Source organism: Lissotriton vulgaris, chromosome 3_1 (genome assembly GCF_964263255.1).
Source record: "Lissotriton vulgaris chromosome 3_1, aLisVul1.2, whole genome shotgun sequence".
Taxonomy (NCBI): domain Eukaryota; kingdom Metazoa; phylum Chordata; class Amphibia; order Caudata; family Salamandridae; genus Lissotriton; species Lissotriton vulgaris.
The window spans coordinates 512004758-512024948 of record NC_141689.1 but is presented as its reverse complement, the minus strand read 5'-3'; the positions used below and the strand labels follow the sequence as shown (position 1 = coordinate 512024948).

At 43.0% G+C, this 20191-nt stretch overlaps 2 protein-coding genes across 3 annotated transcripts in view; one reads left to right on the top strand and one right to left on the bottom strand.

The window, feature by feature from the left end:
• The window catches only part of IQGAP2 (IQ motif containing GTPase activating protein 2), a 1114959-nt gene that overhangs the window by 755424 nt on the left and 339344 nt on the right, over positions 1-20191 (top strand). For both annotated transcript variants that reach the window (XM_086960756.1, XM_086960757.1), the window contains one exon: positions 1600-1763. In XM_086960756.1, coding sequence (XP_086816882.1) covers positions 1600-1763 — 164 coding nt within the window. The remainder of the gene's footprint in view (positions 1-1599; positions 1764-20191) is intronic.
• On the bottom strand, positions 5388-20184 carry F2RL2 (coagulation factor II thrombin receptor like 2). Its single transcript, XM_086960758.1, has 2 exons — positions 19974-20184; positions 5388-8887 (listed from the first exon to the last, which is right to left on the bottom strand). The coding sequence occupies exons 1-2, from the start codon at positions 20068-20070 to the stop codon at positions 7806-7808; spliced, it is 1179 nt and encodes a 392-aa protein (XP_086816884.1). The 5' UTR covers positions 20071-20184; the 3' UTR covers positions 5388-7805.

Sequence of the window (20191 nt, the reverse complement as noted above, 5' to 3'; positions counted from 1 at the left end):
GATGCCACTCATATACTAGCGCCATGTAGATGAGGCAACTAGTAATTTCCCTTTAAAATGGATGGAACATATTAAGAGACATCATATGGCTATAGAAAAATATTTAAGCCTGTTGGATCTACAACATGTTATGAATGAAGGGACAAATCTAATCCCACCAATATCCATTGACGACGAAAAACAATTCACAATAGAGGAGAAAGAAAACAAATTATTATTACACCTCTAAAAAACACCAAGCTATTGCTTGACTAGAAGAATGTTTAAAACATTTTGTCCTGAAGAATGTGCACTACATTATGGTCTTGGCACCAAATTGTGCGTCCTCAAGATTTAATTTCATGAAAAAGAGATGTGCATTGAAATGGTTATATCCTTTATAACAGTAATGTGAATATAAATATTGTTTTTTGGTAAAAAAATGCTCCATTACCATTTTTAAGAAAACTGTTTTGCTTGAACGTAAGGTGTGTGTAGAGGTAAGTGTAAGGTGTATTTATGTGTGGTTTATATAATAACTATAAGGATCTAAAGAAATAAAACAGAATCCAGTACAGAAAAGTGAAGGAATAATTTGTAAGTATGTTATATTATTTGATTTGTATATTAGTTAAAGAAACGCATTGAGGTTACATCAGATTCTTTCATACTGGATAAATGGGTAATCCCTTTTTCTAATGAATCTGCCACCTATGGAAGATCATGCAGTAAATTAGGGGAGTTGTACGTGTATTAATATTGTTGACGACATCTGTACATAAGGTGTGAATGTAGGCAAATCTCAGAAAATGCATTGAGTGTAGTGGAAGGAGATAGAATGAAGGGATTAAAGTTAGGTTAATGCTGTCAAATTGACTTGAGCCAGCTGGGGTAGAGTGCTGGAAAAACAGAAGAAAGAGCTTCATCGATCCCAGGTGATACGTGTGACTAAACTGAAGTGTGGTCCTTAAGATTAAAGCGCGCTAAATTTAATATGGAATTTAACATTCCATATTACCTGAATTATATAGTGATTAATACTGAAATGTTGTTGTTTCTCTACACTTTTAACCCCTTTGATGCGTGTGACACGGTCAACTCGTCATGGGCGTTACCTGCGCTGTGCGTGTGACGAGTTGACCTTGTCACGTAACGCGGGATTTTCGAAATCGCAGCGCTCAGCGGGAAAACCGCTAGCGCGCATGCGGTTAATAACAGATGTTGGTATTACCCAGTTTAATGATACTTCATTTACGAGAGTCAAATGGGTAAAAGGTTCCGGTGCACATGCAAGAGTATGGCACTGGATGTCCGCAGCAGGAGTTAAACTCCCTGGTCCATCTTGTGACATGAGGCTCTATAGTCCCTCCTGTGAAAACATAGGGTAACTAAGGACACATAGCTTTTCTTACAGAATCTATGGCAAATCTGCTTCGGCTCAGCAGTCTGCTTTTAATGTAGCATTTACAGTATTAAGAACCATGTGAAAAACTCACTAAAAGGGTTGGCAGAAGAATAGAGGGATTCTGTTTAATAGATGAAAAGTCGCCCACAGAATTTGACTTGTTTCTTTATAACTACATCACAGACGTGAATAGTTTTGTATTTTTCCTCCCAAAGGGGTTATTGCAATAGGACAAATAAATGAAGCCATTGATCAAGGAATGCATGAAAATACCCTGCGGAGACTCTTGTCACCAACAGCCAGATTGCAAGCAGTGAACCCTGGGAATTCTTTTCACTACCAAGCTCTTCTGCACCAAGCCAAGGCACAGAAATGCAAGGTAGCCAACTCATTTTAATGTGTGTATCACTGTAATATTTTACTGTGTATCGGCTGGTGATACGGTTACCCAATAATCTTAACGAGTGAAAGACACATCTTAAGTTCCATTTTTGACTTTGGATAGAACTTATGCCACAGATCAACTTGCCGAGTGTTTATGGGTAAGTGTACCACTCTTGACTAGACCACAGCGCATCTTTGAAAATACATGTCCCACCTCCTTTTTTTTCCCGAGCAATATAGTTAGACAGCATTTCTCTGCCACTTGGATGGGAAATTGACTTAACCACCTGCCCCAATCAGATTGTCTTTATCTGGGGAACTTCTAGTTGCCCATCAGTGAAAATGTATCCCATCATCCATTATGTATTGGCCAGGGGTATAGCCTGCTCCATACACATACATCTTCAACGTCACTATTGCATCCACGATGAAATCCATGGCAAAACCTTCTCCAGTGACCCAGTCTTTTGAATAGGGCGCTCCTCTCTTTCTGTGCAAACTAACACAACTCTTCTTACAGGCCTGCTGTAAACAACCTTAGGCGCGCAGATAAATCACATTATGTGCTTGATATAGTTCATTTTTTGTCTCTTGAACTTCTCTGTCAGCTGTTTCATTGGGTGAAGCAAGCTTGCATTCAGATGCGCTAAGGCAATGAACAAGTTTGTTTATTTTTCGGAAGTGTTATAATCTTAAAGAACGTTGAGCACTTCCTGGTAGAAAGTTATATATAAATATAGCAATTTTTTCTGTTTGGAACACATGTAAACAAGCTCCGGCACTGCCCACTTTCCTGACAAGAACACAGAGAGATCATTTTTCAAAATGGCCTAGAGACAGCTATAGGTTTTTCACCAGCCTCATGTCCTACAAAACAATCATAATAAAAATACATTGTGTGAGAAACTATCACTTTTAACAGTGTCCCCCCACATTTTTGCCCCCATATTTGACTACTAGATGCAGGCTTTCTGATTGTGCCCTGGGCTCTCCAACCCAGACCCAGGACTTGTGCTCTGTGTAATAGGTACATGGTAATTGGGTATAATTAAAACTGTTACGGACAACCTATCTGTAGGTCCCCAGTGTATGTTAGGGCATGTAAGTTTATTTATTTATTTTATTTATTAATACAATTTATAAAGCGCGTACGTTTGCCCGTGGGCGTCTTGGCGCTAAGAGTACTACATAGGATCATTGAGGAGGTGAAACCCGGCCATGAGAGCTCAATTATTGATGGAATAACCATTTAGAGGCCGGGTAGATTTAATGCACTTAAGTGTGCGCTGCTGTGGTGCCTGCTGTCATTTTAAAAGTCAGCCCTGCTTTGAAGGCTGCTTTTAAAAGAACAATATGTCCTAATTCTATTTTGGAATTAAAAGTACTTCCAAAGTGTTAAACCACCTTATTTTTACATACTAGTCACCCTTAAGGTCTACCCTGGGTGCCCCCAGGGTAGTGTGCCATGTTAAAGGGACATTATAAAAGATGTTTTATAAGCCCTGGTTAGGAAGAAATTGCCAATTTCGATTTTCCCTATTGCAGTGCAATTCACTCAGTAGGCTAACATGGGAAGGCTCCATGCAAGATTAATCAACTCTTACTATTAACAGGAGTAAACTAAAATAATAGCTCAAAGTATGAAAATGGTAGTTGCAATAATTCCAGCAACTCGCCAAGGAAAGAAGTTATAAACTTGTTTTTATGGTTTGCCTGAATTAAGCCCTGTAGCAGCCTCTTCTGATTGGCCGGCCGTTGGCAGACTGAGCCAAGCACTCTTGATTAGGTGTGAAGGTGCCTGGGCTGAGACAAAGGAGACATCTGGTGGCTGGAGATCTGCTGCTGCCGCAAAAAGGGGTTGGGTAGCCAAACTGGACTTCAAAGGGAAAATAGCGGTGAGGACAGGAAGCAGGCCCACCCCAACTTTCTGCACCCCCAGTCAGATGGGAGCCCCTGTAATTGAATTAGTAGAAGGGCTGGAAGGGGAGTGTTAGGGAACTTTATCCACATCAGTAGGTTGGTTTAGCCACACCTTATGCTCCAGGAAAGATTTTATTTATTTGCGATTTTATGGATCAGTGCTTTCTGGGACAAGAGTTTGCCGCACTTCAGGGGAAGTGGTCTTCATAGAGGGTGGCACCCTGCACCCCATGGGCCAGGGGTGCCCCCTGCTTGCCAGCCCAGAAGCCTGGATAAATATGGGAGAGCTGCCCAACAGCTCACATCCCTGTCTGGATGAAACAACAAGGACTGCCCTGCTGAACCCCTGGCCTGCACAAGAGGACTGCACCCTGAGGGACTGCACCTACTGCACACTTTGGCCTTCAGCAAAAGAAGGGCTTTGCCGGACTCTAAAAGTTTGAGGAGTGGACTACCTCAAAGCAACAGGTTAAAAGAGCTCCACCCGCATTATCTCCACCAAGAAGAGCCCAGCTAGAAGGCGTTCAGTGGACTTTTAAGGATTTTGCCAGTTGGATTGTGGGCCTTGTTTCACAAGGAGCAACTCAGGGATTCTGGAACCTTAATTTGGTGATGTGGAGCCTTTGGGTGCCCAAAAGGACCTTCCGGAAGATGCTCCAGAAGTTAGGAATCATTTGGAGAATTTTTCTGAAAAAGCTCCATAAGTTGACTGACCCGTCGTTGAGAGTTAAGCCACCCAGGATGTACTGCGACAGGGCCTAAAAATCAGGTTTGTCGACGCTGAAAGCTCCAGAGCTCCAACAACTTCAGGATTTCACCGAGGCCTCACGTTAAAGCAATCTGACTTCGTCAACACGCAATCCGGCCTGAAGAGGAGCCTTGCTCCCTGTTGAGAGAAAAAGCTGAAAAAAGTGAGAAGGTAAAAACTGGACCAGGCCCTCCTGCTCACTGTATCCGACTCACCCTCCATCATAGTCAGCCTCAAACTTTGACTTTGTCTAGGTCAAGAACGACCAGATGCCTCAAGTTGGCACGTTTGGCTTTTAGGCACAAGAAATTCATGTCTCTGGTTCCCTACATTGGATTTTTGTTGTTTTGGTGTCATTTTAATCATAAAAATGTTTCCTATTTTTATAATTTGGTCTGGGATTTTTATTATGCGTTGTGTCATACTTATTTAATATTTTTATGCTTTTAAATGCTTTAAACACCTGTTTGCTCGCAGCCAAGCTACCAAGGGTTGACCAAGGATTAATTTATTGAGAACTTGAAAGTGCAGTCTTGCCAGGACAGACCTATTAGCTTTGCCAGTGTTTGTTTCCTTCTGCAGTGAAGGACGAGTTCACACTTTCCCCACCCATTTCTTGCGAAAATACTTTGTTTGGTATCTGCCTTCGGCAGTGTGCGTCACCTGCTGTTACATGCCTTCGCCTGAGTCAATAAAGCTGTGGTTACGTTTCATCAGTGTCCGGCCCTGGCATTTTCCAGCTCTCAAAAATGGCTACATGGAGGGGTGACTGCAGAGTCCTTAATACATTTACATTATAGGCAGACAGTTTGAGTACTTCTGGCCATAACTCAAGCATCACCGAAACGTATTTAATATAAAGTGCCACATTTTCTACTCTGAATTTGGGAAAAATTATCAAAAGCTCTAGGAGAGAAGAAGCGCAAGTGTGCATGAAAAGCAAGAGCGGTGTTTTTTGGTTTTAGGGACCATTTTTTTAAACATATTTTTATTGAATGCATTAAACAACGCACATTTATCAATATAAACACACAATATCAGAAACAAAATACAAAAGTATAACGGACATACAAAAAAAACAACACAGCTTGCTCCATCCTCCACCTACTGGAAAGTAAGGACAGTCCAGCACTATGTCTAAAGTAAAGTGCATTTTTGTTGGAAAAAGTAGAAAGTAGTTATATAAGAAACATCACGCTTTAAAAAAAGTGTGTATTATAAGCCCAAGCTAAAGTGCTGCGAGTACTAAGAAGTACAACAGTGGGACACAGGATAGTGTTGCACATTATGAGCCAAACTATCACCTCATCCCCTTGAAATTCATTGAAGAGACCAAATACTCCGCACCATGGACCCCACCTTCATCCCAGCAGCCCTGGCACCTCATGTGTCATTCTGGAAATCCAGCTATTTTATCATTGTTAAAAAAGTATTGGCACTATGCTTTGTCCCAATAAAAGCAACTGCTGACTATGACCAGCACATGTTTCTCGGCAAAATAGTTGGAACATGCATTTCTGGACTTCTGTAGGAGACACCACAGACCGAACTGCATTCAACATTTCAACTCACCTGGGGCATGTCCGCTGTGAAGCACAATGCTAAAGAGACCTTATTGGAATTTTAAAAATCTACCCGCCGATGAACAAGCAGTCTGGTGGTACCCGATTGGGTGAATGCAGAGCTGGTCACAGCAGACTTTAGGGCCATATGGACAAATATTCCCCATTTCAAGAGTGAAAGCAGCTGTGGAGGGGAGAGTGCCTCTCTTGGATGCATTGGACATGTTGGCATAACCCATCCATCTCTGCGTGGGGTGTATCAACTAATGAACCGATGGAAGTACCAGCCTGCAGGATCCAACCGAAGAGTATTGAGAAACCTGCTGTGACATAACTGGAGAAGCGTATAGAAAGCAGGAGAAAGCTGTTCATGCAGTGTAGGTCCTTGGCCCCAATTACACACTTGAGACCACTTACAAAGAGGAGATCAAGTTAACGAGGCATCAAAACACTGGAAAATCTGGAACTTAAGTGGAATTCTAACCCCTAGGGATCTGGTGCACTAAGGCCTGTTGACTCGTTGTGAACCATTCTGTGGGTCACAGGGAGTGGTTGAAAACAGTCCAAGGAATGCTTAATATAAGGGATTGTGTTGAATGAGCTCTTTGTAGATGAAGGTTAGATGCACCAGTTCTAAGCGCCCTACTGATATTATTAAAAGTGGGACAGTTACTTAAACAATGGTACTCCAAATAGGTCTCAGACAGAACTTAGAGTACATGGGAAGATCAACGCTGGACCATATTCAATGCCACTCGTCGGGGAGAACCAGGACGTGCCATTATGTTGGGCCGAGGAAATTCAGACTCCAAGCTTAAAATTCCAAAGCCCAGCACAATCGGAAACTGGTCTATTTTCGGAAATCCAAAGAAACCCTGTAAAAAGGTAAAAATCATTGGCAAGGCATGACTGTGAGATGTGGAACTGTGTGTATGTTATTGAATTTCTGTGTAGTTTCTTGTCTGAAATGTGGGGGTGGGGTTGAAAGGAAACTATAGTGAGCATTAGGATTCCAAAAACAGAGTGCGCTACTTTTCTGACTTTTTGTGGTATGGTGTATCATGCCTGCAGATGTCTGTCCACAGTGCCAAAGGCAGCAAACCGCTGAGTTTGGTAGAAATAGAAGATCAAAGTGTGGGATGTGCTTGGAGAAAACTTTGGCAGTAGAAACCTATGAAAAAACTCATGTATGTGTTTTATTTTTTTCCGGATTGCTTTATTAATTTATGCAACTTCTAAAGTGCTCACCTGTGGAGCACCGTTAATTGTTTGAAAGATCTGAAATGTGGCTGGCGCAATGATCTATGATAAAAGGAACAAGCAAACATAAAAGACAAATCTAATACTATATCACATACATAGCAAAGCACATTAGTAGTGAGTTTTGTAACTCTATACCCCCCCCCCCCCCGTAAGAATAAATGGCAGTTCATAGCCTTCCCCTGCTACAGTGGCCCTTTAGGGTGGGTCTTGGTCAGTTATGGTGAGTAGGAGAGACACTGGCTGGATGAGGATTAGCGTGTGGGAGAAGTATGAACCATTTCCAAATGAGGATTTGGGTGGTGCTATGAATGAATTTCGATTATACTGGGACTAAACAAGAAATTCAGCAAATGACTGTCTTCTACAGTGAAACCAGTGAAACAGCTGCAAATGTACATTAAAAGCTCCTGTTTAGCCAATTGTTTAATACATTCTTATAAAATATGTTCATGACTGCCTATGGCGCTAGATAGCTAGGAGGCATAACAAACTCAGTCTCTCTCTCATACAAGATGAATAATTCCTTGGGTGAGATACACTGCTTTCATTCAGATGAGCACTGAAGCTGTGCTTTCTCAGGCATCTTGAACATGGCAACATAATCACGGGTCTGGCCAGTCATTTTGGACATGAAGAAATACAGAAAGGGATCCAGGCAGCTATTGAGGCTGCTCAGACACAGAGCAATGAGGTAGTAAAAGTACAAGTCATCGGTGGACGTGTAATAATACTTCACTTGATGGATAATCAGTATGATGTTGCTTGGCGTGAAGCATACGGCAAAGATGGTGAAGATCAGGACTGTCATTTTAACGTACCAGTACCACTTCTGATCATGGGTGCTGAGGGTCCTGATGATGGAAATGCAGCAGAAAATAATAATGGCAAGTGGAACCAGAAATCCAAACACAGCAAGGAAGATGTAGTAGTAGAAATGGAAGGTAGAAGACGTGTTGCAGGCATTTTGTACATCGTGGCAAGTAGAGACGTTGAGTTCATCCAACTGATAACTTTGTTTAGTGATGGAAAAAGGCAGCATATACACAAAGACAACAGCCCAGACCAAGATGCACTGGAGGATGGCGTAGCGTCTTTTCGCCAGACTTCGGTAGAGGAAAGGATGGACAATGGCTAAATAGCGGCTGATGCTGATGCACATAAGGAGGAGGATAGAACAGTACATGTTGCCATAGAATACCACAGTCATGGCCCTGCACATGGTTTCTCCAAAAATCCAGTGGTTTCCTTTCAGATGGTAAGATATTTTAAAAAATAACATGATGCAGAAGAGAAAGTCCGAAATCGCTAGGTTTATGTAAAAAACAGAAGTGCCACCCGCACGGGTACGGAAGAAGAGCATCCACAGAGTGATGGCATTCGCCGGTATCCCCACCATGATTACAGCAATGTAAACTGCTGGGATGAGTCCAGTACTCATAGGACTAGTGAGGTACTTCATGGTGGTATTGCTGACTTGTAGTATGGCTTCATTAGATTTCCACTTTGAGCACACGTGCATTTCATTTGAAGGCTCCTCGGACCCACTATTCAAAATGTGGTGTGAAAGTTTCTCATAGTCTTTCGGATGGCCACGAAAGGTCTTGGGGTTTGGAGTGGCCTTCTCATCTGTAGAGAAAGCATACAGACAAATGATTAGGTAACACTGCCAATATCCAGTTCTTTAAGCAAGCATTTGGTGGCCATTTCAGAATATATTAAGTGACCGATTAGAACTCTCCTTAAAACAGACTCTACTATCTTGACTTATGGACTGGCCCTGAAGGGAAGGAACTAATCCAAAGCAGCACCCCTCCCCTTCCTAGACTTCTCTTTCTGAAGAATACTGAAAGTATGAAACATGGATCAAGGGTTACCAAGCACTGGGCTGCTCTTGAACATGAAAGTAACCAAACTCTACAGTGAGTAAAAGATCGCTTGACTACATATATCAGCATGCATTGGGGAGTACTGGCACAGTCTTACCAGAACCAGTGTGCAACTCCACTCCTTATAAGCTAAAGGGAAAGATGTCAACGTGATGTAATGTGCTCCTGCTGCTTTGTCTTCCTCTCACCTGTGGGCTTTATGTGCATTGTTAATAGGACGCATCTGTCAGGTCCTACAAGGGCTCTCTTCAACTAAACATTTTCTCCAAGTAAGGTGTGAATCTACCTGTATAGACTTCTGTGAATGCAAGAATACAGGTCAATCAAACTTACTGGAGCTACATTTTATTTAGCACATTAGTAACTGCCTCTGGCTAGGGATTGACAGTAACTTGCATCATTTGGATCTCAAATTAATTCCTTTTGAAAGTCAAGCTGATAACCGGATGTGTCTTGCAGACCAGGACAAAAGGCAGTAGGCAACCAGACGGTAGCAAGATCTGCATGTCCTCTATACAGGGTTCTTCTCTCTACTTCTCCTTCTTTTACCCCTTTAATCGATATATCTTTCAGTACAGAAGTACAACAACATAAACTTAGTAAGACTGCAATCTGAAAGAGAGTTCAGAAACTGAGTTTACCAATAGTAATCATAAGCAACAACTAGGTTTTTAAGCAGCACTCGTTGTGAAACATGCCTTCCCATGATGGGAACAGGCTTGGTACATGTGTTGTTTCTCCTAATCGCTCAGAGACTGCTATCCAAGAATGCATTGGGGTCTAACGGACAGGGCGGCAACCTTGAATCTGGGGAACTGGGTTTGAGTCTCTGCAATGACGCTGAATATCCTGTGAATCTGAGCAAATCACTTAATCTCCCCGTGCCAAAGAAAAATGAATGTGTCCTCATGTAACGCAACTGGTGCTATGTAAAGCGCTCTGATACCCGATAACGGGTCAAGTTCGCGCTAAATAAAACTCTGTTGGGGGTTAATATGCATACTAAATGTTTACCTCTCCCCTGCCTTTCCTGTGACTATTCTGTGTGGCCACTCCAGCTGTGACTCCCCAAGTAGCCCCTAAACATTCTGTGGGCTCTTTCTTGTGGTACTAGACATTATCAGTAGGAGCCCTGGTTATTTATACCACAACATCTCTAATCTTCCTAGGGTGGAAGAGGGTGTTCCTCAAGATTTAGGGACAAAAGCTCACGGGTCGTCGTGAGGACAGTTTCTGATTTCGGATCACAAGACTAACACAGAAGGTACCCTGAGTGATACTAATTGAAGAATATTCTTTTAGTACCATCATTGTGTTAACCATCTCTAAGTGCTATATTACATCAATGTTGCTTCCCTTAGTTATGGGCTCTTTTGTACGGGTTCGGTCATTGCTTTGCATTGTCTAATGGAGCACAGTAGGTATCATTGTGCTATCAGTGTTGACCAGCTCAGAACTCTTACACATGTTCTTGTTTATGCCTCCCTAAAGATCAAGCAGTAGTGGTGGGAGCCACCACTGACACAAGTGTCGGGTATAGAAAAAAACAGTGGTACTCTTGCAACGCAGTAATAACGGGTGACTCTAAATATTGTAAGCCTACTAATTCGCAGGCTCTATAAGAAAGAGAGCACATTGCCGACATAAGCGTTACTTTCAATTAGTTCTGTAAAATGCCACCTTACACATTCTTGTTGATGCAATGCTTAATGTGGACAGCTCCAGTCATAGCTTTATTTAAATAAGAACTGGCAAAGCCAATAGGCCCTAGTTCTAAAATGACAAGCTTATTGGCTTTGCCACTGCTTTTTTAAAAAGTTTTTTTGCAATTGCGTGTGTGAAGACTCATAAGCACACATGCAATGCAGTTTTGCAATGGGTTTTCTAGTAACAAAAACCCATTCCAAAACAGCCGCTAGTGTTTGGACACATGCATGTGTTGTGTGTAACAGGTGGGTGCATGCACCATGGTACCGGCAGACATAATTAGGTCAAGCATGGGCAGTACATGCGCTGCTCTCCGAGGCATGCTGTATTCAGGTACGGACTTCAAGCTCCGCCCACTCTCATCCATACTTTTCATTGGCTTGTGTCATTGTCCACTGTAAATTGTGGATGTTCATAGGTCAATAGGCTTAGTAGTCCCTCCTTAGTACTGGCTTGTCTCATATCGTAAGCTCCCATGGCGACACTCCCTGTTTCGTGTGTTGGTACTTGGTAGGCTTTAATTACTGTCTCCGAGCACTATTTTCTCAAATAGCTTTGACTTGCTGTCTCCAAGCTCTTGTATTTAATTTTTATAGCACAAACGCATTTGCAATGTAATAGGTCTCACATTTGCGAGAGTTTAAGCTATTGGCATTGTAAATGACAATGCCCTTTTTTTATGTTTTAAAAAGAACACATAAATAAAAGGCATTGTTATTTTCAAATGCCAATAGCTCAAACTCTCGTAAATGCAAGACCTACTGCAATGCAGATGCTTGTTAGTTTTCTAATCTAAAATTGCTGATGCCCATGTTCGATTGGTGAATTAAGAGAAAAGGAAAGAAGGAACAAAAGTGAAATGGAGACAAAGAAAGGAGAGCAAGATTAAGGAAAGAAAAATGATGAAAGAGCAAGACAGGAAGAAAGAAAGCAAGAAAAATAGTGAAACAAAGAAAAAGTGAACGATTGGTAGAAAAAGGTGAAGAAAGAAGACATAAATGAAAGAAAGATTAAAAGAGTACCAGACAGATAAAAAAAAATGTTAAAAGATAAGGGGAAAAAAGAGAAAGAACGTGTTAAATGCAGTGCAAGCGAATGCTGTTAACTTTAGGAGAATAAACTTTTGACTGCGACTGATCGTCATGATTTGGTTTTCTTCAGGGTGGAGGTTTTCAAACTGTGTAAGCTGATGTCAAACATTTACTGATTGTTTATTTAAAGATTCTTATCAGGCAGTGGCAGGACATTATTTAAGAAGAGGGCGGGCTGAGTGTTGCTCCTGCACACTGACCTGGCCAGACTCCACTGCTGCACATTCCTGAACTGGATGGACAGACAGTGAGACACTGCTTGAAGCTCTTAATCTGCTGGCGACCTCCTGCTCCAGATAAACAGCTCATTGAGGTACAACCCTGAAATGTGAAGTGCCCCAGATGAGGGCTCCTCAGCCTGGCATATGATTCTCTGGTGGACTAGGAGCAGAAAAAGAGGAGGTGACCCCCACTGATAGTCTGTAAAAGAAGTGAAGCAAAGTTCTCCTCCAAACTACAGAAATTGAATTCACACAACAAATGTTCAGGGAAGGTGTTTCCCACCATACTCCCTCAAACATGAGCACTCTAGTGAAACCGCGCAAGCTCTGTTTGCCACCCACCAACCAAAGCCCTCATTGGGATTTTTATGGCTTTTGGTGTAGAGATGAGGGAGGATGGAACCTACGATTCCAGCAAAACCAAACTCAGTGGCTCTGGGCTGGAAAATATCCGCCCCAAAGACAACAGGCTGCTTCCATGGCCCGGAGCCTTATCCCTCCAGGCGGGCCCATAATGTAGGCCCCGGACTCTAACCACGCATCCCAGCCACCTCACAACAGGACAGCGCGAACAGGTATATTTACGCCTCTCTTGGGTTAAATTAATCTTCTACCGTTTTGCCAAAACTCCCCTTTCTAGTGTGGATTTCTGCCATTTTTTTTCCAAGTTATTCAATCAAAACGGAAGGTCATCTTCTCGATTGTTGACATTTTAGTAGTGTATTTCCTGGCATCAGTTAGATGCGGTACATTTTTTTGCTGTGAGAGATTCATCCTCCTACTTGACCTCATCTGACCTTTTTTCCAAGTTACTTTGGCCACAGAAAGAAGAGTCTCTAATAAGTTTCATCTATCCATAGATCCGCTCCCTTTAGGTTCTGCTACAGCTGTGCATGTGAGGGTGGCAGAGGCCTGGTGTTGTGTTGGTGATCCATCACTGACACCACCCCCTCTTCCAAGGACAAGTGGCGAGAACATTAGTGTCTGGGGAGGTTCTGCCGCACAGGGAGGTAAGGGGGCTTTGGAGTACCAGCACTGACAAGACCTGCTGCAGATCACCGGCAACTTTAGGATAAGCGTCTCATCTCTGAGACCAGGTTCTTTTGTTCGAGGAGGCAGGTAGAGGAGGACGTACTCTAGGCGCAGATGATGCATCATTAAACTTTCCCTCTAGGAGCTTGACTAAATGCGAGCCTTTGGTTCCCACCAGCTTGAATGGTTGCATCCTGTGCCAATCCGGCAGGAACTGCATAATTTTTACGAAACTGGGGACACTACGAGGAATTAGTGCAGAGTCTAAATATGCTAAACACCCAACAGGATGTGATGTAGTGGACCAAGTGAATGTGCAGTGGTGTCGCAGCAACCAATCAGAAAAACATGCACGAGAATAAAAGGGGGTGCTTAATGTACTCTCAATACAGGAACACTTTGTTCTCATTTGTGAATAATTCACACGGCGTAATATTACATTATTTACGTAATCATGACACTCATTTCTGTGGCAGTGCTACAGGACTTCCAAGAGGCTTCTGTGGGCGGCATTAGCGGTGCTTATTGTGTGCCGGCGGTGGTTGCAGGTGGTGGGCACTGACACTTATTTTTGGAGACCCTGGCCTCATCAGTTTTACCCAGGGCTAGAGAGAGAAAAGCAGATAAGGTGGATAGAAGAGGAATGAAAAGTAGGGTACCAGGGAGACCGCAGGGATAACCAGGATCCTGCAAGAGTTGGGAAAAGAGGAAGAAAGAGGAGGGTGGGGTTGGGGAAAACATGAACTGGATTCAAGACATGATAGCCCTGGTATTTGGCAACTCATAAATTCGGCATCACCAGTGGATGGCTCTTAAGAAAAACTGTAGGCCTCTGCACGTATTTATTTACAAACTAGGCACCTGGCATTCGATTAAATGTGAAGGCCTAGGTCTGTTTTTCAATTAAGGATATTGATTCAACTGTACCACCCACAATTGTAGTATGGATCTGTAGAGCAGTAGTCAGCAAGTGAAACAGTACATACAATATATGGAGGCAGACAAGCAAGTAAAACATTATTAAGCAACACCAGTGATACAGGCAGTAATGCAGTCCACAAAGACAACAGCTGCAAAAAAAGGACCAAACATATGCTTGAAAAGAAAGGGCAGCAACAAAAATATAACAAGAAAAAAACGAATTCAGAGTTATGCTGTTTTTTAGTGTATGGCTCAGTATGACAGTAGGAGAAAAGTCCCAGCCTCCCCGGGCCCAGCTATCAATGCCAGACCAACATGAGCGAGTATGCCCCGCTACCACCTAACACATGGACCAGCCGTACCACCTACAACTAACAACGGGTTTAGAGGACTGAATGGCTTCCAAAAAGATCAACAGACTGTTATTTACTGTGCTAGAAGACAGAAAAAGTGATAGGAGCATCTAAATTTAAAAGGAAATGGGTAATATACAGGCATCAAAACACACTGTAAAAACACGAGAGGTTGTAATGACAGCTACATACCAAAAAAGGCTGATTTAAAGCCAGTTATGTGATTATCATCAATGACAAATAGAAATAAGACCTCAGAAGATATTTTGAACTAAAAGAGGGGGGGCGTATTTAGGGGATTGTGTCCAACCCTTCCCTATTACTGTGGGCAGTCTCGTATATTCCATGGTAACCTTTTCTGCTACATAGGCACTAAATACCCCCGCCCCATCTTAAAATGCTTCTGGCATGTTAACAGACAACTTAATTCAGTTTGGGGTGTGGTACTCCGAGCACCCTGGTCCTTGTGATAGCAGGATGATCCCAGGCCAGCTCCTACTGACAGGAAGTGTTCTGAATGATGGTGTTTTGGTGATTACCGCGGCAATTGGGTACGACTCCCACAGCTGGTTGTATGTTCCCGGTCACCATCCTTAATCTTCTGGATGAAGAGTGCATCGGTCACTGTTTCTCTTAGAGTGGTATTTAACCATAGCAAGGACCCAATGAAAGAAGATGTACCACCCCGATAGGTCCCATACTTTGCGATAAATAGTACAAAGCTGGGTTTGGATTTGACCAATGTAAACAAGGCAGAGATCCCAGATGTACATCGATCTTTTTCTCTTCCTAGAGATCCATGAGGCTAAACGTTTTAGTTCTCCATTGCTCGAACACCTGGTCATTCCTGCAGAACACTTCGAGAGATTGTCGACATGTTTGATTTTTTTAAGATTATTCTTTGAACGTTGGATCAGTCTTTCTGTTGCTCGTATAACTCAGCCTGTAATGTTTACCTTCCTGCCTGTAATGTTTATCTTCCTATCAAATTTCATAGGATTAGTTGTAAAAAATAAATAAAAAAAAGACAAGACTTTGATGTCTTGGCTGTTTTCTACAGGGTACAGCGCTTTCCAGTCAGTGTCTTGTCTTAATTTGCTGTGCTGTTAATTGTGAAATTTTGTAGCTAATTAATAAACTATATGATTTTCAAAAGCCCATCTGTAAATTCAATCAAGCAGATTTAATTAAATAAAATATGTTCAACACTCAACTATAATCAGTGTAATTTGTTTTATAGATTTACTAGCTTACCCGTCGCGCGTTGCTGCGCTCTCCGAAGAAAGGAAATTCAAGGAAACTCGTTATGATAACGTTCAATTTACATTGTGTCATTTTTATTGAAACATTCATTTTAATATGGAAAACATTTCATAGTGTCGTTTTAATTCTATTTATTTATTCGAGTGCTTGTGGATACATGATTTTTTGTTTTTCCGTCTTGTGCGTACATCAGTATTCGAAAGATTATGAGGGGCCTGGGGGGGTCGATATTTTAAAAAATGTATGCCAGAAACCTTCGCGGGAGTGTACTCAACAACTTCCCAAAGTCTCATGGCGATCGGGTCAATGGTGTTGTAATGCATAAAGAACTAACAGACAGACAGACATACTTTATTTTTTATGTAAATGTAGATTGGCTTTCGGTTCTAAAAAAAACATTTCAAGTCAGCTGCCCCAAAACTGGAGAATTCCCAGTTACCCAGCGCATAAAACTTGTAAGGTCATGGAACGAAGCCAGATTGTGGCAGTGGGTTAAAAGAAGATGTGGCCCTTGTTGGACTTGCAGCAGTTGGTGTTTTTGCCTCCGGCTGACTTACATGTTTAAAAGGACAGGCACTATAGGCTTGCCTCTTGAAAAAGACTTAATTTTAGTGTGCTGTTTGACAGTGACCTATCCTTCACAAACCAAGTGAAGGCAACCACGACTAATGCATGCTATCACATATGTGAAAATGTAATGGAATCCTTCTTCATAAAATAACGTTGAATCTCAGGTGAACTCACTCTTGGACTACTGCACCACCATCTGTGCTTCATTTGTTCCAATACCGAGCGGCTTAGCTAACCCTCAAACTGAGATGTTATGAACATACCATGCCCACCTTCGAAAGACTACCTGAATAATCCCTCCTAGAAACTGTTCGAAACACTGTGCCTGGTGCATAAGACACCGCATGGCCATGCGCGAAGGTACCTTCAAATACTTTCCAGCCATGGCAGCCCTCCAGGAGCCAGAGGCCAGCCCTGACTTTTGTGTCTCTGGCCATAGAGATACAAACATTTTGGAGGCGGGTCATTTCACAGGTAATGTTCCATTTTAAAGACGGCCTTGTTTGTTTCACCATCAAGCAGATCTGTCTCTATTCGATCAGCCATTACAACCTGTTTTCGAATTCCTACTGCTGAAGATTCTTTGTCACTTGTTCCTCTTTCCCGGGTGTGCTTACACGGTTTATCTTGTTTTCACTGCTCCTTTCTCCCAGTGGAAAAGAACTGAGCCGGGCGTGTGATGTCTTAAATGGGCATTCTGTGGTGTCTGCGAGATGGATCTGGCACAGATCCCAACCTAGCAGGGGCTGTTGTTTACACGCCTTGTTAATTGGCCCTAAAAAAACCGAAAATAGGAATATCCAGACAATATTCATATACAGTTAGGCCCCATTTGCACCTTTACTAATAGAGTTGGACGTTTCGTGGTTGATTCAAAAAGATGTGTGAGAGCATCCGGAAGTACTACTACCACCGAGATGCACGTTTCTAACCCGGCCCATAAGGGTGGGAAAGCTCCAGCTGGACTACTTATGCGCAGTATCTTTTTCCTAGGCAGAGGCACTGCTCTTTGTCTTAATTTGCTTAGCTTTTTTTTGGCAGCGGTAGCAGGCTGTTAGGCCTGATTTATAACTTGCTTAATCTTAAATTAAAAGCCCTGCTTTGTTGCACTCTCAGGCTGCCATGACAAAGGTGTTTGGCAAACCGTTTTAAAAGTACATTCCTATGATATTACTACAGTACTTGGGAGCAGCCATTTTGGAATTGTATGTCCTGCCACATCCCACTGAAAACGAAACATTGAGTTCCTAAACACAAATATGAATTTGTTTTATGCAGCATTTCATGGTGGAATCGTTGCCGTGTATGTACGCTCTGTGAACAACAGGGGCTAATGCCCAGTTTGTAGGCACTCCATGTACCAACCTTTGAAAGGCAGAGTGGCTCCAGGCATCATAGTCTGGTTACCAACGAGTGCTTACGTCACAGCCACTTTGCCATCACGTTTTATGCCATGTTCCTTGCAGACCTATGTTGTAGAATTAAAAGCACAACCCTGAGTCATGTTTTGTCTGGTGTTCGAGGACGCAGAACAAGGGGCCGGTTGTCGTGCAGAGGGGTGGAAATAGATAATTCTGCAGATGTGTTGAGGCTGGTGGTGTGATGTTGTTGCAGGACAGAGCAGCAATAGCTGGGTTTTGTCTTGTGTTTTTGGTGAGCTACAGTTAACTTATGCCGCTCTTAAACCTATCCATCTCAGCACACTTAGAGGAAATAAGGGGTGTTCAGTTTTGTACAACAGACCTCTTGAATAGGGGCGCGACCTAAGAAGTATCTCAAAACATGGGGTGAAAGGTCAGCAGTGCAGGCGCGTGAAGAGACCGTGTCGGGGCCACTGGCACTGCGAGAGTTTGCGGCTGCGACATTTTCAGCATAATTATTGATTTTCTACATTTGCCACATACTCTATCATTTGCTGCAGATTTCTGCAAAAAAATGTTTCTAGGTCAAAAGGATCAAAAATGTTTTCAAAATGCAGCAACACATTGCCGCACAGTGGAAGGCACTTGCCAATTTGACTGGTCACCAGTTGCTTATTTCAGTATTTGGGTGTCAAAGTGGGACTAACCTTTGCCCATGAACTGCTAACGTGTAAAAAACAAAAGCCTAAATAATTACACAAAATGTGCCGCATTGCGCTGCATAATTTGCCTTATTTTGCTGCATAATTTGCTCCTTCCCTGCCGCATAATTCAAGTGGCCATGGATATTGCGTTGGGTGTACCGGGAGGGAGGCAAGGGACAAGCATGCACACATGTAGCGTACACATGAAATCCCTCGGTGCGGGGAAGAATTGTATTACCGTGTGGAAAACAAAGACAAAAGCGAAACAGCCATTTTGCTGTAGACAACACATTGTGCTCATACACAAATATGCATGCCGGTGGCTCATCCACATATTGTAATTACTGGTGAATCACGGGTGACGGAAACAACTTGCTGCATGTTGCTACAAAACTGCAGTTTTGTGTCATTCATTGACCTTGTGAAACAGTGAGTTGCCTTTACCCCGACATATAAAGTTCACGGTTTGTTTAATCGCAACACAGAATGCGGGAACATTTTACGGCAACCAACTGTTTTTTTTGGGGGGGGGGGAGGAGTTGTTGGCTTGAATATTTGGCACATGTCTGAAAGTAGACATGATTTGTGGTGCTGTTGAGGATCAGAGTGTAAGCAATCCGTAGTTGAGTCTGCTACTCCACCCTTCCATAGTGAACACGAACCAGAGCGCCCAGGCAGTGTTGGACGTTTTCAGGGAGCTACTTTACAGCTAGGATCCTGCCAGATGTGTAGTCTGACGAAGGCGCCTCTAATTTATCCATGCATAGTATCACCCTGTGGCTAGCAGTCGGCTCCCTTCAGATCGAAGATCTGTTATAAAGCAGTTTCGTTTGGTTTTGCCACCCAGGATAGTTATTATAGTATTTAATGTAATGTGCAGAACCGTTTAAAGGGTGAATCCTGGAAAAGCTGTAGGAATAAATTGTTCAGGTGCCTCAACGCTCGCCAACGATTGTTTTTTGTTGTTTTTTTAAGGACTAGAAATGCTGAAGTGCATTCTTTACTGATTAGTTAATCGACGCCAAAGAATACAACCTCCGAATAAATTACCCGAGAAATGAACGTCTCCCCCAGTAACGTGAAAGAGTATTATACCTCGCGAAACATCTGCAGAATTAAGGATCCCAAATTACTTCCAGTGGGTTAGTTTAAGGTCAAATGACCCACTCCCGGGGGTGTTAAATGCATGCCCAGGGTTAGACCTCGGCGCCCCTGGTGATATGGGGTCATCCTTGCTTACAGGGCTCTGCTGCCGAGGTTCTACAAGGGGTGCCGCGCTAGCTTGTCGCTTTGTTGGTGTTTGCCCTCCTGCATCCCGCCCTCTCACCCATTGCTATTTGTTCAGAATATCCTCTAGTTTCTCAAATATGAGCTCATCTGAAGAAGAAACGTCTTAGACGCGAATTTAAAATCTCATGGATAAACTGAGTTAAGTTGGTTCATTATGGAAGTTCAACTTGAAACGTTAGTAAAAACTCTAGAGACCCTCCATTCCTCCGAGGAGTGAAGGAGGTTGGGGGGGGGGGAGGGGGGGGGGTAGCAGGGTCAGTCAAACGGCGCTCAACCTGTGCACAAATTATACAACGCAAAGACCCGCGCTCACCTTCTTGGCAGGCGCCGGGGGGCAGGAAGCACAGCGCCAGGAGCCCCAGCACGAGCGCCTCTCTCATGCTGACGTCTTTTGCAGCTCTCGGACGCATGCTGGTGGTCTGACGTCACATTTTCGGGGAGCGCTGCTGCGAGCTCGAGCCGCGCTCCGTAGCCTTGAAACTCCCCCTGAAGACTTCCAGGCGGCTGCAGGCAGCTCTGTAACTGAGCGAG